Source organism: Struthio camelus, chromosome 3, assembly GCF_040807025.1.
Source record: "Struthio camelus isolate bStrCam1 chromosome 3, bStrCam1.hap1, whole genome shotgun sequence".
NCBI lineage: Eukaryota > Metazoa > Chordata > Aves > Struthioniformes > Struthionidae > Struthio > Struthio camelus.
The window spans coordinates 59,854,983-59,872,389 of record NC_090944.1 but is presented as its reverse complement, the minus strand read 5'-3'; the positions used below and the strand labels follow the sequence as shown (position 1 = coordinate 59,872,389).

General features: G+C 41.6%; 2 protein-coding genes across 19 annotated transcripts in view; one reads left to right on the top strand and one right to left on the bottom strand.

The window, feature by feature from the left end:
- SESN1 (sestrin 1) overlaps nucleotides 1-7,800 on the top strand; it is an 84,049-nt gene extending 76,249 nt beyond the window's left edge. For all 8 annotated transcript variants that reach the window (XM_068937984.1, XM_068937987.1, XM_068937992.1 and 5 more), the window contains 7 exons: nucleotides 315-497; nucleotides 2,043-2,285; nucleotides 3,590-3,737; nucleotides 4,542-4,654; nucleotides 4,902-5,092; nucleotides 5,346-5,490; nucleotides 6,652-7,800. In XM_068937984.1, the coding sequence (XP_068794085.1) occupies nucleotides 315-497; nucleotides 2,043-2,285; nucleotides 3,590-3,737; nucleotides 4,542-4,654; nucleotides 4,902-5,092; nucleotides 5,346-5,490; nucleotides 6,652-6,738 (1,110 nt within the window). In that variant the 3' untranslated portion in view covers nucleotides 6,739-7,800. The remainder of the gene's footprint in view (nucleotides 1-314; nucleotides 498-2,042; nucleotides 2,286-3,589; nucleotides 3,738-4,541; nucleotides 4,655-4,901; nucleotides 5,093-5,345; nucleotides 5,491-6,651) is intronic.
- A 2,888-nt stretch (nucleotides 7,801-10,688) lies between these two features.
- ARMC2 (armadillo repeat containing 2) overlaps nucleotides 10,689-17,407 on the bottom strand; it is a 78,531-nt gene continuing 71,812 nt past the window's right edge. For all 11 annotated transcript variants that reach the window (XR_011140160.1, XM_068937974.1, XM_068937982.1 and 8 more), the window contains one exon: nucleotides 10,689-13,954. Coding sequence is in view for 10 of the 11 variants with exons in the window: in XM_068937974.1 (XP_068794075.1) it covers nucleotides 13,815-13,954 (140 nt within the window). In the remaining variant the exon portion in view is untranslated. The remainder of the gene's footprint in view (nucleotides 13,955-17,407) is intronic.

The following is a 17,407-nucleotide window of genomic DNA, read 5'->3' as shown; positions in this document are numbered from 1 at the left end:
CTACCATACTGGAGAGGATATATAATAAATCTGTAGCTGTACCTTTCTTCCCTGGGCATATGCATATTGCACCTGTAGCCAGCATTGTTATAATGTATATGAATGAAATATTGCTCTCACAACAGAAATGTAATCAAAACCGGCTACTGCATTGGTCACTTCTTTTTTTTTTTTTTTTTTTTTTAATTTCATTCTTTGAACACCACAAGTCTTATTTTTGAATACCTTGAGGAAATAATGACTTGTGGTATTTATCATAAAGCACTCACTCACTGTAATTGTTTTCTATGTCATAGTTGTGTTTTCCTTTCTAGGCTGCAGCAAGACATCAGTGCTCTTACCTTGTTAACCTCCATGTGAATGATTTTCTTCATGTCGGTGGAGACCCCAAATGGTTGAATGGCCTGGAAAACGCACCTCAGAAACTGCAAAATTTAGGAGAACTGAACAAAATGTTGGCTCACCGACCCTGGCTCATCACCAAAGAGCACATTGAGGTAAATCATCTGTTGAGTAACATGAAACGTACCCTTAATTTTCAGTAAATGCAATCACAGATTTATAGGGTTAAGAGGCAGACAGGGAAAGGTGCTCTCTATTAGTGACTTTTATTTCAATGTTATATTGCTTTGATATGGCATGATACATCACTTGTGCTGAAGCCCTGCAATACCCCCGTGAAACTAGCATGATCGTTACTGATCTCAGATCACTAACAAACTTAATTGACAATATACTGATATTTCAGAGCTGTCATGTCAGAATTGTGTTGGTATGATGACAGTGTGCACAGGTGTGCAATTCTTTAAAGTCATATGCTTTCAGTAAGCAGAAGCCCTGAGCATTTCTGAGATGGTGCCAGAGGTTAGACTGTACACAAGTCAGCATATTTTTGTCTCAATTGTTGTCACTTCAGATTCATAGTTTTCAGATATCTTCACCTAATCTCCATGCAGGCATTTCTGAGTCCCTGGTGTTTGCACCTAAGATAACTTTATAAAAGCAGGCTTCATGAATAAGAAAGGCTGAAATTCAGCATGTCATTTGTCATACACCCCACTCCCTGTGCCTGACTCTGCACTGCAGTTTGGTGGAGCGACTGATGCCAAGGAAGACGCGTGCCCAGGCTGTTTAGGGAGCCGGCTGGTAGAACAGCCCAGGGGAAGGAGCAGCTGTACAACCAGCTGGGATTGCTGGAATCGGCCTGAATCCTCCAAGTGGTTATTTCTGCTGCTTTTTCCTCGACGGTTACTCAGATGAGCTAGTTTTGGATGTGCTGTGATGGCAGCTCTTGTGGCACGGCAAGCCTGCCCCGGGCCTGGCTGTGGTTACTGGAGCAACTCTTCTTCCTCTGCTCTTCTTTAACCTTAGCAATGAGGAAATGGGTGCTGGGACTTGCTCAGTGCTGTCTGCCAGGTGGACAGGCAGCGGCGGGAGGCAGGACCGCGGGGGAGGGCGCACGCTCTGCCAGAAGGCCATAAACCTCCCACACTTTCCTGCCCATAAGGGGAAGCTGGGGTTTGAAACTTCTCAACAGAAGTAGAGCATTCCACTCACAGGGACAAGGTGGAGAGAGCCCTGCCTTAATATATTGGGTTTTCACACAGCTGATCTGCAAGGAAGGGTCCAGGGTTTTCTGAGACTGCAAGGACTAGTTGAAGAAACAAGTGATTGTTGTGGTTGCATCCTCATCAGAGATGGGAAATTTCAACACAAGTCAGCCTGGTTTTAATAGAAACCTGAAGGTGCAAAGTGAAAACCACAGCTGATCAAATAACTGTTTGGGGGCTGGAGGAGGAGAGAGAAGTCATTTGCTATGCAGCTTAACCACATGAATCTGTGGGTAGTAGGTAACCTGGTAATAGGACACTGAGCGTGCTAAGGGCAGCAGAGAGTTAGGAAGCAGTTGTGGATCTTGGAAGAATAACTTTATCTGGCAAAGAAATGTGTTGGTAAATTATATTAACTTCACTGCAGTGGGTAGTAGAATCATTTGAACTGCTTTTTAAAATCGATACTTTTGTCTTGCTTTGTTTTTAAAGCAACTTTTGAAGACTGAAGAGAACAGCTGGTCCCTGGCAGAGCTGATTCATGCAGTAGTTCTGCTCACACACTACCACTCCCTTGCTTCCTTCACGTTTGGCTGTGGGATCAGTCCAGAAATTGACTGTGAAGGTGGTCACACTTTCAGGCCCCCTTCCGTCAGTAACTATTGTATATGCGATATTACAAATGGTTACCATGGGGTGGATGAGAATCATGCCAGCCCAGCTGGAAGTATTCCAGTAAGTATATGTCTGAACAAACTGTCTCTTTCAATACTCACAACTTCTGGGTAAACATAATACAGAGAGGATGCCTACGTCTATATCTCTGTCTGTTTGGTGAGAGTGGGACAGTTGATCAGGCTAATCAAGATGAGGACTAACTGGTTGGAAAGCTACATTTAGGTGAAGCTGAAGTGGTACTGGAGGAAGGTACCAAAGGAAGTGACAGAGATACAGTCTTTGTCACATGTTTTCTCTGTCTCTTGCCATTCAGACAGGCAGACTGAGAGTACTGCTGGCCTTGGCTAGTTCACGATACATGTCTTGAGCAGCAGTGGTCAGGAATGCCTTTTCTCGTCTGTGCAGTGGAGATCCAACTCTTCGATTCCCATTTTTGGCTTTGTTGCCTCAAGGTGTTTGTGATACACCACGCAACGGATCATTCACAATTTTCTGACTGGGTGTCTAAAACAGCACTTCCTACCTGCAGCGCTTCCTGCCTGCAGCACTTCTGCTCAGTGATCGGTACCTGTTTCCAATTGACAATCATAATGTGAACTGAGCATTGGTTTAAGGGCAGTGATAACAGGATATTTTCAGTGTGCGTTCCTTGCCTGTGAGACTTTTTTTGCAGTAGCGTGGGTGGTATTTGCATTTTGTCTGATGAGCTTGCTGGTTCTCTGAAGGAGCAGGCTGATTGCGAAAGGTATAGAGGAAAGGGGCAGGATAGTATAAATTGATAGTATAAATTTTATTTTGTTTTGTGCTGATGGATTTTTACATGACCAGATATTGAATTAATAGCGTGTTGTGACAGTGTTAAAACCGCTCTCGTGAAATAAGATTAGCGTGCACTCGCTGTCCTTTGAGGCTTCATAAAACCTGCATTTACACTCACTCTTCCTTCTTCCTTTGATATGTTTGTGAGCAGAGAAGGGGAAAAATACAGTTACGTAGTAAATTGTGGTTACTTCCTCTATCAGAATTTCTGTTATAGCTCCTTGTTTTTCAGTTGTTTAACATTTAGATTAAGCAAGAAAAATAATTTTAATTTCAGTGTGAGAACCGCTTGTTCCAAAAAGCTGTGACTCTTCAAATATACTAAAAATATCAGGGATCTAACTGAGAAAAGATGATGACTAAATGTGAACTGTTGGGTCGGTACAGATTTCTTTCAAGAGCTGTTTTCCTAGAAAAATCAGTATTTAAAGATGCAAGTGAAAGACACAGCCTGAGTTTAAATTTTCTGGCTTGAAGATTTCTACCATAAATGTCAGTGCTTGTTACACAGGGGACTGCCATGTTTGTCTCTCCTTTTCAAGACTACAGAGTCTGTCTGTGAAGTTGAAGCTCTTATGGAGAAAATGAAGCAGCTACAGGAGTGCAGAGATGAAGAAGAAGCCAGCCAAGAAGAGATGGCTACACGTTTTGAAAGAGAGAAGAGAGAAAGCATGTTTGTGTGCTCTTCAGGTAGAGATGCACAGATATAGTATATGCATTTGCTTAGACTTTTCCAAGTTACTTGAAGAAATGTTTATTACCAAACAGGGGGTTGGGGGAGAAAGGGTAATTAGATGTTTCAAAACCGGTATCATTACTTTAAAGGGATCAAGATTGAAGTGCCTTGTTTACCTCCAGAAATGCTTTTAAAAGTAAAGTAGTGCCAAGGTTTGTGGCATCTCTCAATCATACTGTAATACTCACAGACCAATATTTATTTGCTAGAAACTTACCTCCAACAGAAATGTGAAACACAAATCTCACAAGACAGTGTTTAAAAAAAAAAAAAAAAGTCTTTAAGACACCTAGCTATTTAAGTTTATGAAAACATTACTTTGCAGATGACTCTGAAATGACAGTTAATCTGTTACAAGCTTAGCTTTGTTCTGGGTTCTTCCACAGAGTTTCTCTCTAAAATAAATATGGCATATAAGACTTACAGGTCTATTTTTCCCTAAACTCTCTGTTCCAAAACACATTTTCCCTTGTTAATTTTACAGAACCCCTGAGTTAGGAGCCAACTGTCTCCTAGATTCGGGGGACAGGGAGAAGATTAGTACACAAAAGAAGGGAGAAAAGATCTTTCTCTGTAGGAAAGAATCTGAATATTTTTCAAAGGGTTTTTCAAAGGTCTCTAAAAGACCATAGTTGCAGTCACATCAAGGTGTACTGAAGAATTTTAATACTGGTAGTCCAGTGAAACTGTGTGTTTATCTTTAAAGTGCAGAGACTCTTATTTGGAAATTGTTGTGTGTTTCTGTTTGAAATCAACAGAAGATGAAGAATCAGCACCAGCAAGAGATGTGTCTCGCCACTTTGAGGATACCAGCTATGGTTACAAAGACTTCTCCAGGCACGGAATGCATGTGCCCACCTTTCGTGTTCAGGTAACAGAGGGGGGCTGGTGCCAGCAAGCGTACTGTGCGATCTGCTGCTTGTGCTAGATACCAAAACTAGAAATTGCTGTGCTGTAACTTATTGCCCCCATGTCTGAGAAGACTTAAAAACTAAGTGGACAAAGAAAACCCTCACACTGGATTATTTCCCTTGAGATAACTTATGTTAAAACACTTAGCTAGGCCTTCAGAAGTTCATTTCTGAAATGCTCCATTCTGCATTTATATTTATTCTAAGGATTATTCCTGGGAGGACCATGGCTATTCCTTGGTTAATCGTCTTTACCCAGATGTGGGACAACTACTTGATGAAAAGTTTCATATTGCTTATAATCTGACTTACAACACAATGGCCATGCACAAGGATGTGGATACCTCAATGCTAAGACGAGCTATTTGGAACTATATTCATTGTATGTTTGGAATAAGGTCAGTCTTACCACTTTTGTTCTATGCACATCAGACTTGGCTTTTTAGCGTTGGCTTTCTTCTGGATTGAAGCAAAGCCATTTATTATGCAAACATACGTGCACCTCCTACTGGTCTGTTGCTATATGATGGGGAAGGGTTAGTGGTGGCACAAATTATACAATAATTTACTTTCCTATAGGAACTTATGAACAATGCAAGTAAAAAAACTGGTTCTTTAAAATGAAAGTCTTTCTCTTTCAATTCTGAACAGATATGATGATTATGACTACGGTGAAATTAATCAGTTGTTGGACCGCAGCTTTAAAGTTTATATCAAGACTGTGGTTTGCACTCCTGAAAAGACCACAAAACGAATGTATGACAGCTTCTGGAGGCAGTTTGAGCACTCTGAGAAGGTACAGTTTGCATGCGTTGAGGCACAGTAGGTAGATCTGTTTGCCGTGCTAGCCACCACAACTAGCCAGCTAGCCTTTATACTTCAGTTGGATTCTGCTCATATTCAGTAAAATCATTAGTAGGTAGTAATTCTCAGACTGAAATCATTTTTCTTTCCATACTGAACATTTGCTAGCTAACACTGAGTGTGCAAGTTCAGAAGCATGCAGGAAGGTTAGATACATAAACAGCTTAGTTTTGGAACACTTCCAAGCTTCACCTTGACTGCAGCATTCTTCCCCACTGTCAGTCAGTATCGCCTGGGACCGAGAGAGGCGAGGGAAATGATGCAAGATCCATTCCTCGCCCTCAGACTCAGAGCAGTGTGCTTTCTGGCCAAGGTCTTAGCAGTCTTATGGTCGATTTTAGTGTGATTGGCCCCAGTGCAGTTGCTTTGTGTTAAAGTCTGAAGTTCTGTTGCTGTGTTACACGCTAATTTGCACCTCCCAGTAATATTTCATACTGTTTGTTAACTCAGGGTTCTACTACATCAAGTTCACATCTTCTGGTTTTTCTTTGGAAAAATATTTCTGGGCCCCCAGCGTTACAATGAATGCTGATAAAAATACTGAAACATAGACTAATCAGAGCCAATATCCTCTGAGGCTCTTTTTCTTGTTAAACCCCTTATGAAAATAGTTTAGAGATATCCAATTATAATAGTGGCTCTGTAGATGTGATGATTTAAGGGTGGAAGTAAAATAAATTAAGCTAAATTCAAACAACTGTTTTTCAAGCTGTACATGGTCTGAAGGGGCTTCTGCTAATGGGGCTGCAGAAGGGCTTGTGTGCTCGAAAGTTTTTCTGTTCCTTCCAGCTAAACAAGTTGGTCGACTAAAGGATGCTACCTCTTCCCATGAGCCTGACCTTGCTTAAATGTAGCCTGTGACCCCTTGCTGCACCATGTGGCAGTACTGCAGTTAAACCTTGTTAAATCATTCCCTCTTCAGCAGGCTTTACAGATGGCATGTTACAGCTACCCCGATAATTAGTTCTAAGTGCTCCCCTGCTGCTAATGCAAAAACTAGTATGAAAAACCACAGTCCCACACATTTCCTTTGGCTAAAGTAACTTTATTCTGAGCACACTTTTAAAGCATAGCTTCTTTTTCTTTCCCAAAGGTCCATGTTAATTTGCTTCTGGTAGAAGCTCGGATGCAGGCTGAACTACTTTACGCTCTGAGAGCTATTACTCGCTATATGACCTGATGCCTTTGGCCACCCATTCATGTCGGAATGTTCCGCAGCTGCAGAATGGCAGAGGAAGCTACGAAGCCTCAGGACCAACGGTAGCTATAAATTCAGACGCCCATTGTGCCATAACTCCTTTAGTTTCAGCTATTTCAGTGTTTGGAATATCACTGCTGCCACTAGGCAGTGAATGCTTGGCAGTTGAAAAGATAGAGTTGTGCAGAAGTGCTGCCTGATCATGGTATTTTGGCTTTAGACAGCACAGGACACTCTATGAACTTGTGGCAATATAGCAAATGATAGATATATAAATCTTGTATTAAGGTAAATCTTGTATTAAGGCAAATACAACAGGAGTTGGAGCGTGAAAAGATGTGGGACTTGATGACATTTGCTTTCCCTACAAGAATAATCCTAGAAAATCTTGATGCTGCTATTTGTGCTGGTGGAGTGAACAGATGCAGGCTGTTCCAGTTAAGCTAAAAGTGAAAGTGAGCACTGCTATTGTCTGAGCCTTTATTGTGTGTGGTTTCAAAAAAAGCCTTGTTGTTTAGCTTTATTTTTTAAATCAGAACTAAACCTCCTCTGTCCACACTGACAATTTGGAAGATAGCAGTCAATTTTCTCGAGTAGTATAGCCTTAAAATGCTATAGGACATTTGTTCAGCATTGTTTGGTGAGCTCCAAAGTGCAATGGTCTTCCTATGGAAAGAAGAGGATTTCGGTCCTCGGAGCTTTTTAGATGTCTAACTACATGAAGTGTCAAGTAGCTTCTTCTCCTGTTTTTCAAGGATGAACTGATACCTGTCCAGGAGCTAGGACAAAGTATGGGAATGTTGTTCTAGACTGCCAAACAGGCCTACTGTATTACATGCCCAATGCTGGTGTTACTGATTTTTGCAGTCGCTTAAATAACTAGGCTAAAAACATCTATTTTTAGTAAATCAAAACATGATTAAAATGCTGACGTTCAATATACAGTGGTTTTGGAGAACACATGAATACTTTTGTATGAGTGTGAATTGCTTTTTAAATTTGTCAGTATTATTGGTATTTTTTAAATAAAGGGTAACAACTTTTCCTCTTGGTGTTTTTGTGTTACTTTACTTAACTTTACACTTCTGTTCTCACTGGTTTACAATGCTGCCTTATTCATGTAGCTGGTATATTAAAGACTTTTAAAAATGTTTGAGACAGTAACTTGAGCAAACATCCTTAAAATGACCCACTAATGAATTTTTCAAGAGAGTCTAAAATGCTGGGAGAAATAGTTTTAAAAAACGTACTTAAATCTTCATGGAAACTACAGAAGGAACTCCTTGTATAACCATACCCTCTGAGTTTTCATTGTTCCCATAGTCTGCTATCCTACAGTCAGGCAGGTGCTGCTGTATAGGTTCTCTCTTTCCTCACAGCTGGTGTGATGGAGTTGGAGTTTTTTTATAATCACCTCTTTTTCTCTTCAATAACTAGCTTTAAATATTGCTTGGAAATTAAACGGATTTTTAAACCCTCCAGTAATGAACTTGGTTCTAGATTAGGCTGCTAATTTTCAGGGGCTACTGCCAAAAGGATATCTGGCATCAGAATGGATAGTCAGAGCTGCAGTCAGATGAGTTTATGGCAAGAGGTACTGAGGGGGAAAGAATTTGTAACAAGTGACTGACACTGGATATGTTTCTACAGCTGAGTGTGCAATGGGATTGTACTCAAGTGTTGTAGAAACTCCTGCCTGCCTACAAGAAGGTAGATGAGTATCTCTCCAGCCTTATTTGTAAGGCAGGGAAGAAAGGGTTTTACCCATGCACATATGCAGAGTTAATTTAGGACTTCTGTTCCCCTGACCCTAGTTCTCACTCAATTAGATCAAAGTGGTTTCTGTTACAAGTAAGATAGATAGAATAGTCACCCATTCCTGCAGGATGGCACTAAGAACAGTGTTCTGATGCAAACAGAACATTTATAAAAAGAAATGAACAAATGCGAGGCTCTTACAAACCTGATGTGCATAGCCTTAAACTGCTTGTTGTAAAGACAAAGTTGCTTTGTGGATCTATCCAGAGGCAGGCGTACCTGTACAAAGATGGGCAGCTTCTGGCCAGGGTAGCTGTATTACATGAGATACTTTGCCTGACTGCTCCCATGACAAATGAGGATAGAGGCTGCACTGTCCATTCTTATTCCTCCTAAGGAGTCCAAGCAAACAGTACTTGAAAATTAAAGCCCAGTGTAATGGCAGAACATTCTGAGGACAGTTTTATGCTTACGGTCCAAGAAACCAAAATACCTAAAATGATCTAGGGGAGAGGGATTATTTAATAAACTGTCACAAATGTGACTAACAGGAAGCATCTGCTATTTCCTCTTAACTAAAAATACAGGATTTCTAAAGTTCCAAAAAACAGAGCAAAACTTTCCTGTTTAAGGGCATATCATAAAACTAAACTATGCCTAAAGACATAAAAAAGGCATATTCCTAATCTGTAAATGAAGTTTCTGCAGCTTCTGATTCTCCTATTTAAAAAAAAAAAAAAAAAAAAAAAGGCAGCAGAGGTAGACATGAAACCTTTCAAGAAGGCTAAACTGACTGTTTCCAGCCAAAAATCTCCAAATGCACACAGGTGCACGCACATACTCTCCCTTTCCAAGCAGCACAACATTGCAGTGCGCAAGTGGCTTCATACTCAGCGGTAACCACAACAAGCACACAATCTGAACTAAACATAAAGCTACTTACCTTGGAGAAAGGGTCTTTTTTTTAGCTATTTTACTGCTGACACATTAACACCCTGTACACTCTCATTCAGGTTCTCTGGAGTGCATTTTATCCAAGTACTCTCATATCCTCAAAGGAGAGACTAAAGCAGGGATTGACCCTGGGCTGAACACAGTTCCTTTTCCAAAGCAGAATCCCAATTGTACGCAACTGGAAAACACAAAAGACCTGTAAGGTTTCTATCAATCAATCAGCCCTGTTATCTTAGGACGATACCACTTTTTCTAATGGATTTTCCTCTAATAATTTTTGAACTCACTGTCTAGTTCCAGTCAAACTTGACAAAGGAACATTAAGCCTCCTAATCATGCACGTTCTGTTTAAAAAAAGAAAAAAAAAGAAAAGCAGATGAGTAGAAAAGCACCCGAGGTTGGCCTCAGAGAGAGTCTCTTACACTTCAGTTGGGTGCATGCATTGGTCAGTCACAGAAACACAGTAAGAAAGAAAGAAAGAATTGAGCTGAATGTTTTTTGAAAGTGACTTACTTATAAGCAGTGACCTACATTACACAAGGGAAATGCTAGGAGTCTCTCAGGACTTAAAGGACTTCTTCAGCTAAGGAGCTCTGATAACCTTGCTGCACAAACACCTGGCATCTCTCAAAATTGGAAGGCAGAAAAATCAGGCTATCTTGTGATAGAAATTTATTAAAGCAAGCAGCTACATTTCTGCTTTTACCAAAAAAAAGCAGTGCCTGCTTGAACATGCACACTGAATGCTGAGCATTTCTATTACTGGACCACTTAAAGGATTTAAAGTCCTGTCTACTGCTTTTGTTAGGGAATGTCCACTCTCACCAAGAGTAATTTGATACCATCAGAGACCTGCATCTACCTGTTCTTCCTACTTAGCCCAGCGTGATTCTAGTCATAATTTCTATGACGTAGTCCCATACTCTCCAGCCAACTGATTTTTCTTAGGCAGACTACAGGTACCAAGGTTTTCTCCTGCATTTAAGGTAGCTTGCAATAAAAACAGAGATCGTTCATTCTTTTGTTTGTTTGAAAACAAAATGAATGAGCTGTCAGCGGTTGTGCCAGGCTCTAGTGTTTAGTGCCCATTACAAAAAAAAATAAGGCAGAAGTAGCAAGATAACAGAGTTAGGAGCCACCTCCCCGCCCTGCCCCCGGCCCTGAAAAATGTCTTCGGTTTGGTTCCCCCCCCCCCCCCCCCCCCAAGAATGTTGAGGCATTTGTGATCCCTAGGAAAAGAGAATGACCAAGGCTGTTAAGTTTAGTGGCAACTGAAGAAGTTGGTGGAGGACAGCCTTGAAAACAAGAAAACCCTGTCATCAGCTAGATAGATGAGAGACACACCATGAAAGCATCCATCACCACACACAGCAGAAGCTGAATGTGATGGCAGGCATGAGGACCGAGGGGCAGCACTGCCTCAGTCGCTGGCCCAGCTTGAGCCACCCTCAGCTGCTGCAGGCTGTGGGCTGAGGAGGCTCATGGGTGGCTCCTACAGAACTGCAGCCTGCAGCTGCAAAGTGCAGCAGCCCACATGCAGCCACACCACCACCCCGATCCTCACCTGTCATGGACATGGCAAGTGTTGGTGATTGTCCCCAGGGGCACATGTAGGTGGGGGAGTCTGGCAGGAGGCCACTTGACACACTGAAGGAGGCGGTGCTGCACTTCCTTCCCTCCCAGCAACAGCATGGCAAGACCCTGTCTGCACCAGCAGCACAAGTGGAGGGAACTAAATGGCTGGCTACTGCCTAGCCCCATGTATGACCCTTTTTAAAAAAAAAATGCACAGGATTTTGTTTTTTAATCTGTGCCTGGAGGAGCACAGCCGATCCCTCTGCCCCCTGAGTTGCAATGAACATCCATCCTTATCAGTGCTTGACTGTCCTTCCTCTTTGCAGGGAAGTTTCACTTCAAAATGTTGTAGGCATGTACAGCTCCTACCGACCCCTACCAAAAAAACAAACAAAAAAATAAGAGTGACAGAAGCTAAAAAAAAGGGTCCTTGAACAGGAATGGCCTCCTGAAAGCACAAGAGCACTTGTGAACTGAGATTTGTGGCAAAGACAACCAACTGGTGGAAGATGCCATAACAGTACATCAGAAATTCAGTATTTCAGAGCTCATAATTGCTACCCACAAGTTTTGCTCAGGGAAACACATGAAGCCAGGGAGCCACTGGAGGATGTACTGTCAGGTGCACTAAGGCTTCCTTCTGCTGCCCTCTCTGCTCTACCTCAATGAGCTTTTTCTGGAACTGTCACAGGCCAAACAGCCAGGCTGCACCAGCTTTTTTCCCCGCTGTGGAATATCCAAATTTCTGTTAGAGGATGCTTCGCACAGCACTCCAGGCCTTTGCTTGGAGTTTGGCTGGTACTGACTGAAATAACTAACATTTTCTTTGAACAGATTTTAAATGCCTACATTACTGCCACCTCATGGACTTGAGCAAAAAGTCAGTACCAGGCTGCCTTCTGACCTCTCCAGCATTTGTCAATTCTGATTAGCCCTACTGACAGCACTTGGCCACACGGCCTTTTCCACTGCGTTCCCACCCTGCATTACACAGCATGGTGTTTGCCTGCCTCTTGCCTTGATACAAATGCCAAGAACAAATGCCTTGAGCACTCTTCTCACAGGGGAATACTTACCCATCATCCTTTCCTTAATACTCCTAAAAGCAAATCCATTCTCTTTTCCGAGAAGCAAATGTGGCACTGAAGCCATTTATCTTCTCCCTAAGCTTCAGCTAAAATTAAAATAGCAAAAGAAAGAATAAGAATTGAGGTCTTTTTGAGTTCAGCAGAGCTGTTCTTAGAGCCAAATCATACTCAACAGCTGAGCAGTCTCCTGCAGATTGCAGTGAGAGAGTGCTACACACGCTCCAGAAGTCACTCACTGCAGGGCTTTCCTCTGCTTCCCAGCCTGCTCACTGCATCTCCTCACCTGTATGCACAGGTCCTGGACCTGCCAAACATGACATTGGAGCCATGAAAGGAGCTCGGAGTTGCTGCCTCAGAAAAACAAATTTATTCAGCCTCTGCAGTAATTGCCAGGCTGGAGACTTGCCCTCCTGGCACACACAGTGCAGCGTGAGGCTGCTGACCCCTGGGATAAGAGCCAGGAGCCCAGCAGTCACTGCACAGCAGTAATCTGAGGGAGGAGAAGAGACAAATGGGGTCAGGCCTGTAAAGCTTTGAGTAGCCAGTTGGGCTGGTACTGCCTGAGGCCGGTCACGCACTTGCTGAACTAATTCATGAGCTACAAACAGGGACTTCTACACACTGCAAGGATAAAAACTGAACAATACAAGCAGCCAGAAGCAGCCAGAAGGAACGTAAAGGATGTGTGGGACTCCCCTTGGACAGAGACATAAGCCCAGCAGAGACAGCTGGCCCAGAAAGCCTGAAAAGTACTGGCACACGTGCAGCTCCCGGGCAATGAAGGAACTGAAAGAAGAACACAGCAGACTAGCTGAAGTCTGACGTTAGGGTAATGGTGTTTTGCCTTAAGACGCAAAGCCCAACATGGAAAGACGCCTCTTTCCAGCACAGCTGGACATGTATGTTTTTATATATATATTTGTATGTATGTATGTATGTATGTATGTATGTATCCCAAGAGCCCCAGTGGGGAAGCTGGGATGCCCTGGGATGCCACACAGTATCCATAAAGAAAGGCTTCTCCTTGAAGGGAAGGAGAACAACTTCACTCTTTCACAAACGTTTTCAGTGGTCAGGAGGAAAGACCACAATAAAATACACCAGAATGCAACAGAATAACCCTAATGCTAGTGGGGCAGAATTTTATAAAAAAATAAAATGTAAAAGACAAAAGAGTATGTCAAAGACTGTAGGTAGATGTGGACCATATCATAAAACATTCTTTTAAAATACATAGCTCTTTGGTACCACAGAGATCCAGGTACCCAATGGTAATTTACCTTTTAAAATTAGAAGCTTTGTTTCATTTAGCCAGCAAAGAAACAATGTAATTATTAGACAAATCACATTGAACAGTTCCTTGATAAGTTCAAACATACTATAAGAATTACACACACAAAAATTTCATAAAAGTTTCTCAAAAAACAGAATCCAGTATATAAATGTCAAATTTTACTCCTTTAAAATTAATTTTTCCCATGCTCTCCAACATGTTTACCAATGACAATGTACAGGTGTATTAGAAATATATAACTGTACAATTTACATCACAAAAAAATTACTGTGCAGCTGTTTTAAATATATTATTGTATATTATTTGCCTCTATCTTATGTTATTACCTACAAAAATTTCAGCTATTTTAAGTACTCCTTAGCCAACCTCTGATTAAAATGGAGAAATGGTCATAGTTGGGAGGAGTGATGATGGCTTTGAATTCTATCAAGAAGCTTTTCTGCTACAGGTTTGAATTCTGTTTCCCAATATATTTTGTGGTAGTCCCTTAAATCTCTGTCGAGGCTGTAATCCAATGATAGCTCCTCATCTGTAATCAAGGAAAATATCATTACCAGTTTTCAATAAACACAACTATGTATTTTATGACTACAACACATGCAATTGATCAGTTGTATATGTTCTTGGTTTAAAAGCAACTCTATGTTTAAATTAAACTAAGCCTCACTTTCTAAGGAATTTAGCTTTAATTGAAAATAAAGGATTTTAGGGTCACAAAAACAGTAAAAAAGTTGTTCCGCGTTCTACTATTCTCACACCTCAAAGGTAATAGCAAAGATAAATGTCTAAGGTCAAGCATTTATTGTCACTGTTAGCCTGCAGACAAACCTGAGTGTGAACATTATCCACAGAAATTTTGCTAATGTAAGTAATCCAATTCATCTAACTACAGCTATGTTTTTTCCTGTTACAAATCACTTTCCTAATATGATTTGTGTAGTCTGCTTCAAACTATATCCGCCATCATACCTAAAGCACTTGGACCATGTTAATTAATATAATACTGATGTCCTCTCTTCCTCACGCACTTCATAAATAAAAATAATAGGACAATCTTAATAGAGAGAGAAGAAAAGTTAGGAATGAAAGGAAGTCATCTGGCTTTACACAGGTTCTTCCTCCTCCATTTTTCTGGGCGTTGCATGTGGCAAAAAACCAAACTCTTACAGAAGAAAGAGATCAGTCTGCAACTAGAAGCATGCTCCTGAATCAGGAATCTACTTTGCAAATACAATTGATAAAGGTGAACAAATATTTTAAAGACCAGAGCTTAACACAGTTCAAGAGAAAGGATATTGGACAGCCTTCAAGCTATAAACTGACCTAAAATTAAAAGTACAATCCTCCACCCAACGGAGAGCGTGACTTATCTTTGTCCTAGACTACGGAAGAGCACCAAATTCACAATCTGTTAAATAAATAACTCCTTAAGAGAGCTTACTGCACATCCACAGCAAGAAAGAGACAAAATTGGAGCTAAAGAGAGACTTCAGTTACCTACACTTGGAGTCATACTTTATTTAGAATAAAAGATACTCAAATAGCAATTATTAACATTTAAAAGAATGAAATGGTCCTTATGTGGAGCACATGGCCCGAGTTGTAACAGCTATAAAGGAAGAGATTACATTACTCCTACATGGCAATGGGCACCACCGCACAGAAAGTTCCCAGCAACTGCAAACAGCACTTTGACCTCCATGCTACTAAAAAGAGTGTTTCTCAATCAGTGAAATTACAGAGAGACTTGATTGTGAAGTAGATTCCAAAGGCAAAACACATTAGTCTAAAATGGGACTCCGCATAAAGAGAAGATGTAATTTGCAGCAGAGACTTTTTGTAATAAAAAAAAGACAAAAAGCATTCCTTCAAGAAGGAAACATGTCCTCTCTCTGCAGGAAGAAATCCTGTAATCGGAGATAAAAATCCAGCCTAAGACATCAGATCCATATTCAATGAATCACAGAATAATTTGGGTTGGAGAGGACCTCCGGAGGACACCTGGGCCAACCCATGCCCAAAGCAGAGTCAATTTAGATCAGGTTGCTCTGGTCCACATCCAGTTGAGTTTTGAGCCTCTCCAAAGATGAAGAATCCACAGCCTCTCTGGGCAACCTGGTCCAGTGCTTGACCACCCACATGGCAAAACATTTTTTCCTAATATTTAACTGGAATTGTTGCAACTTGCAATTCATGCCCATTGGCTCCTGGCCTATCAATGGCACCATACCCCAACATTCGCAAAATTAATCTCAGCAGCAGAGAAATAAGTGATAGACCCTGAAGAGGAGGATAAGGGATTACAGTTTTTGTTTTCAGGCAGAATTGCTTTGCCTGCTCCTGAAATGGTTTTCATACCCAAATTCATTATCTTCTAACACACAGGAAGAGACATTTCTCCTTTTTATTAGACAGCTGTGCCTGACAGATGTTGATGGAGTGCCCGTAGGCCAAAAATATGGAATCACCGACGCTGGTGATACCGATAGCCATCCACAAGAACAAGGAGCAGAACCAGTTCAGAAGCTTACGGATTGAACCAAAACAGCAAATTTCCCAAAGCAGAATCTGAGCAACCCTGGGGATTGGTGAGCATCAGTGTCCCACATGCAAGCTGTGCTTCTTCAGATAATTTAACTTACTCAGGACTCTCCTCAAAACTAGCCAAACTGGGCACTGGCCAAGCAGCATATGAACCAGCTGCAAGCCCAGGAACAAGACAAGAACATTGGGTCTGCATGTTATAGGGAAACCTGAAAACTAGAGTTCAGACTTTAATCTGTGAGGACTACCCATGCCTATAACCCCAGGCAAGACAGGGGCATAAGCCCTGGAAGCTAGTTTAATCATGCTCTGTAAGAATTGACATGTGTCGAGACCCCAAAATAATCTTCTGGAATTAAGAGTGAAGGGACAACTGAGCAGAAGAGAAGTCTGGAAAAAGAGTGAGGAAGGAGACAGAAATGTGCCCTATACACCAAATAGCACTGAATGTCCATACAGAAAGATGTTTTCAAGACTGAGGCTGATCTCTGCTATTGCTCCTGAGGGAACGGGTCAAGGCAAAGCTGCTGTGCAGGGCAAGGAAATATTGGCCTCAAGATGCTCTGAGCCAACAAAGTGACATGAGACTCAAGGGCAGCTAAAATCCCTCTTCCTGAGGGAAGGCCAATGACAGTGTTGTTGGAGAGCAGTCTGCTGCTGCATCTCAGGCTGCTGGGATCAGGCAGGGGAAGAGAAAAAAGGAACAACGCTTTTTGTCCAGGCTTCCTTGGTCCCCAAATCTCCTTTCTGGGCTGTTTTCTCTCCCTATCGGATTCCTCATTATATCCTCTGTCATCTTGCTCCAGGGTAGGAAGAAAAAAAAAAAAAAAAGGCGCGGGGAGGACAGGGAAGCCCTAAGGAGAGCAGGTGATCTGAAGTGTCTGCAGTCCCACGCTCCATTTTTTCAGCTTCCTACACATTCAAAGAGGGTGTGCTGGTGCTGAAGTACAGTGCACCAACTGTCAGAAGTTGACTCCTGCTTCCTGAATGATAGAATCAGAGCAAAGACAGTTCAAGGCTATTTACTGGATACAATGGCAGGAGGAGGATGCAGGACAATATTAACCAGCTGCTATTACTAAAAATTTGTTGGCTTTTAACACATAGAGGAAGCAGATCTGATGAGTAAGATGTGCTCTTTCTACAGGAAGACTCGCCTTCTGATATAATTCTGGCATTTTTAATTAAGTATCATTATCAGCCTGTAACTGGACTGGCACTTATACATGACCTTCCAATTCATGAGTGGCACAAATTAATGAAGTTCCAGTTACTACCCAGCCTGGACTCTGCCATCTGATTAATTGGTGGGAGAAGCAGCGTTAAATGTAGAGGAAAAAATAAGTAACATTAAGAATTACCTGAAATGAAGATCTATATTCTTTGCTGCATGCCAGAAAATTCAAGCATGATTGTGACTTGATTGTTTATAGTTCTT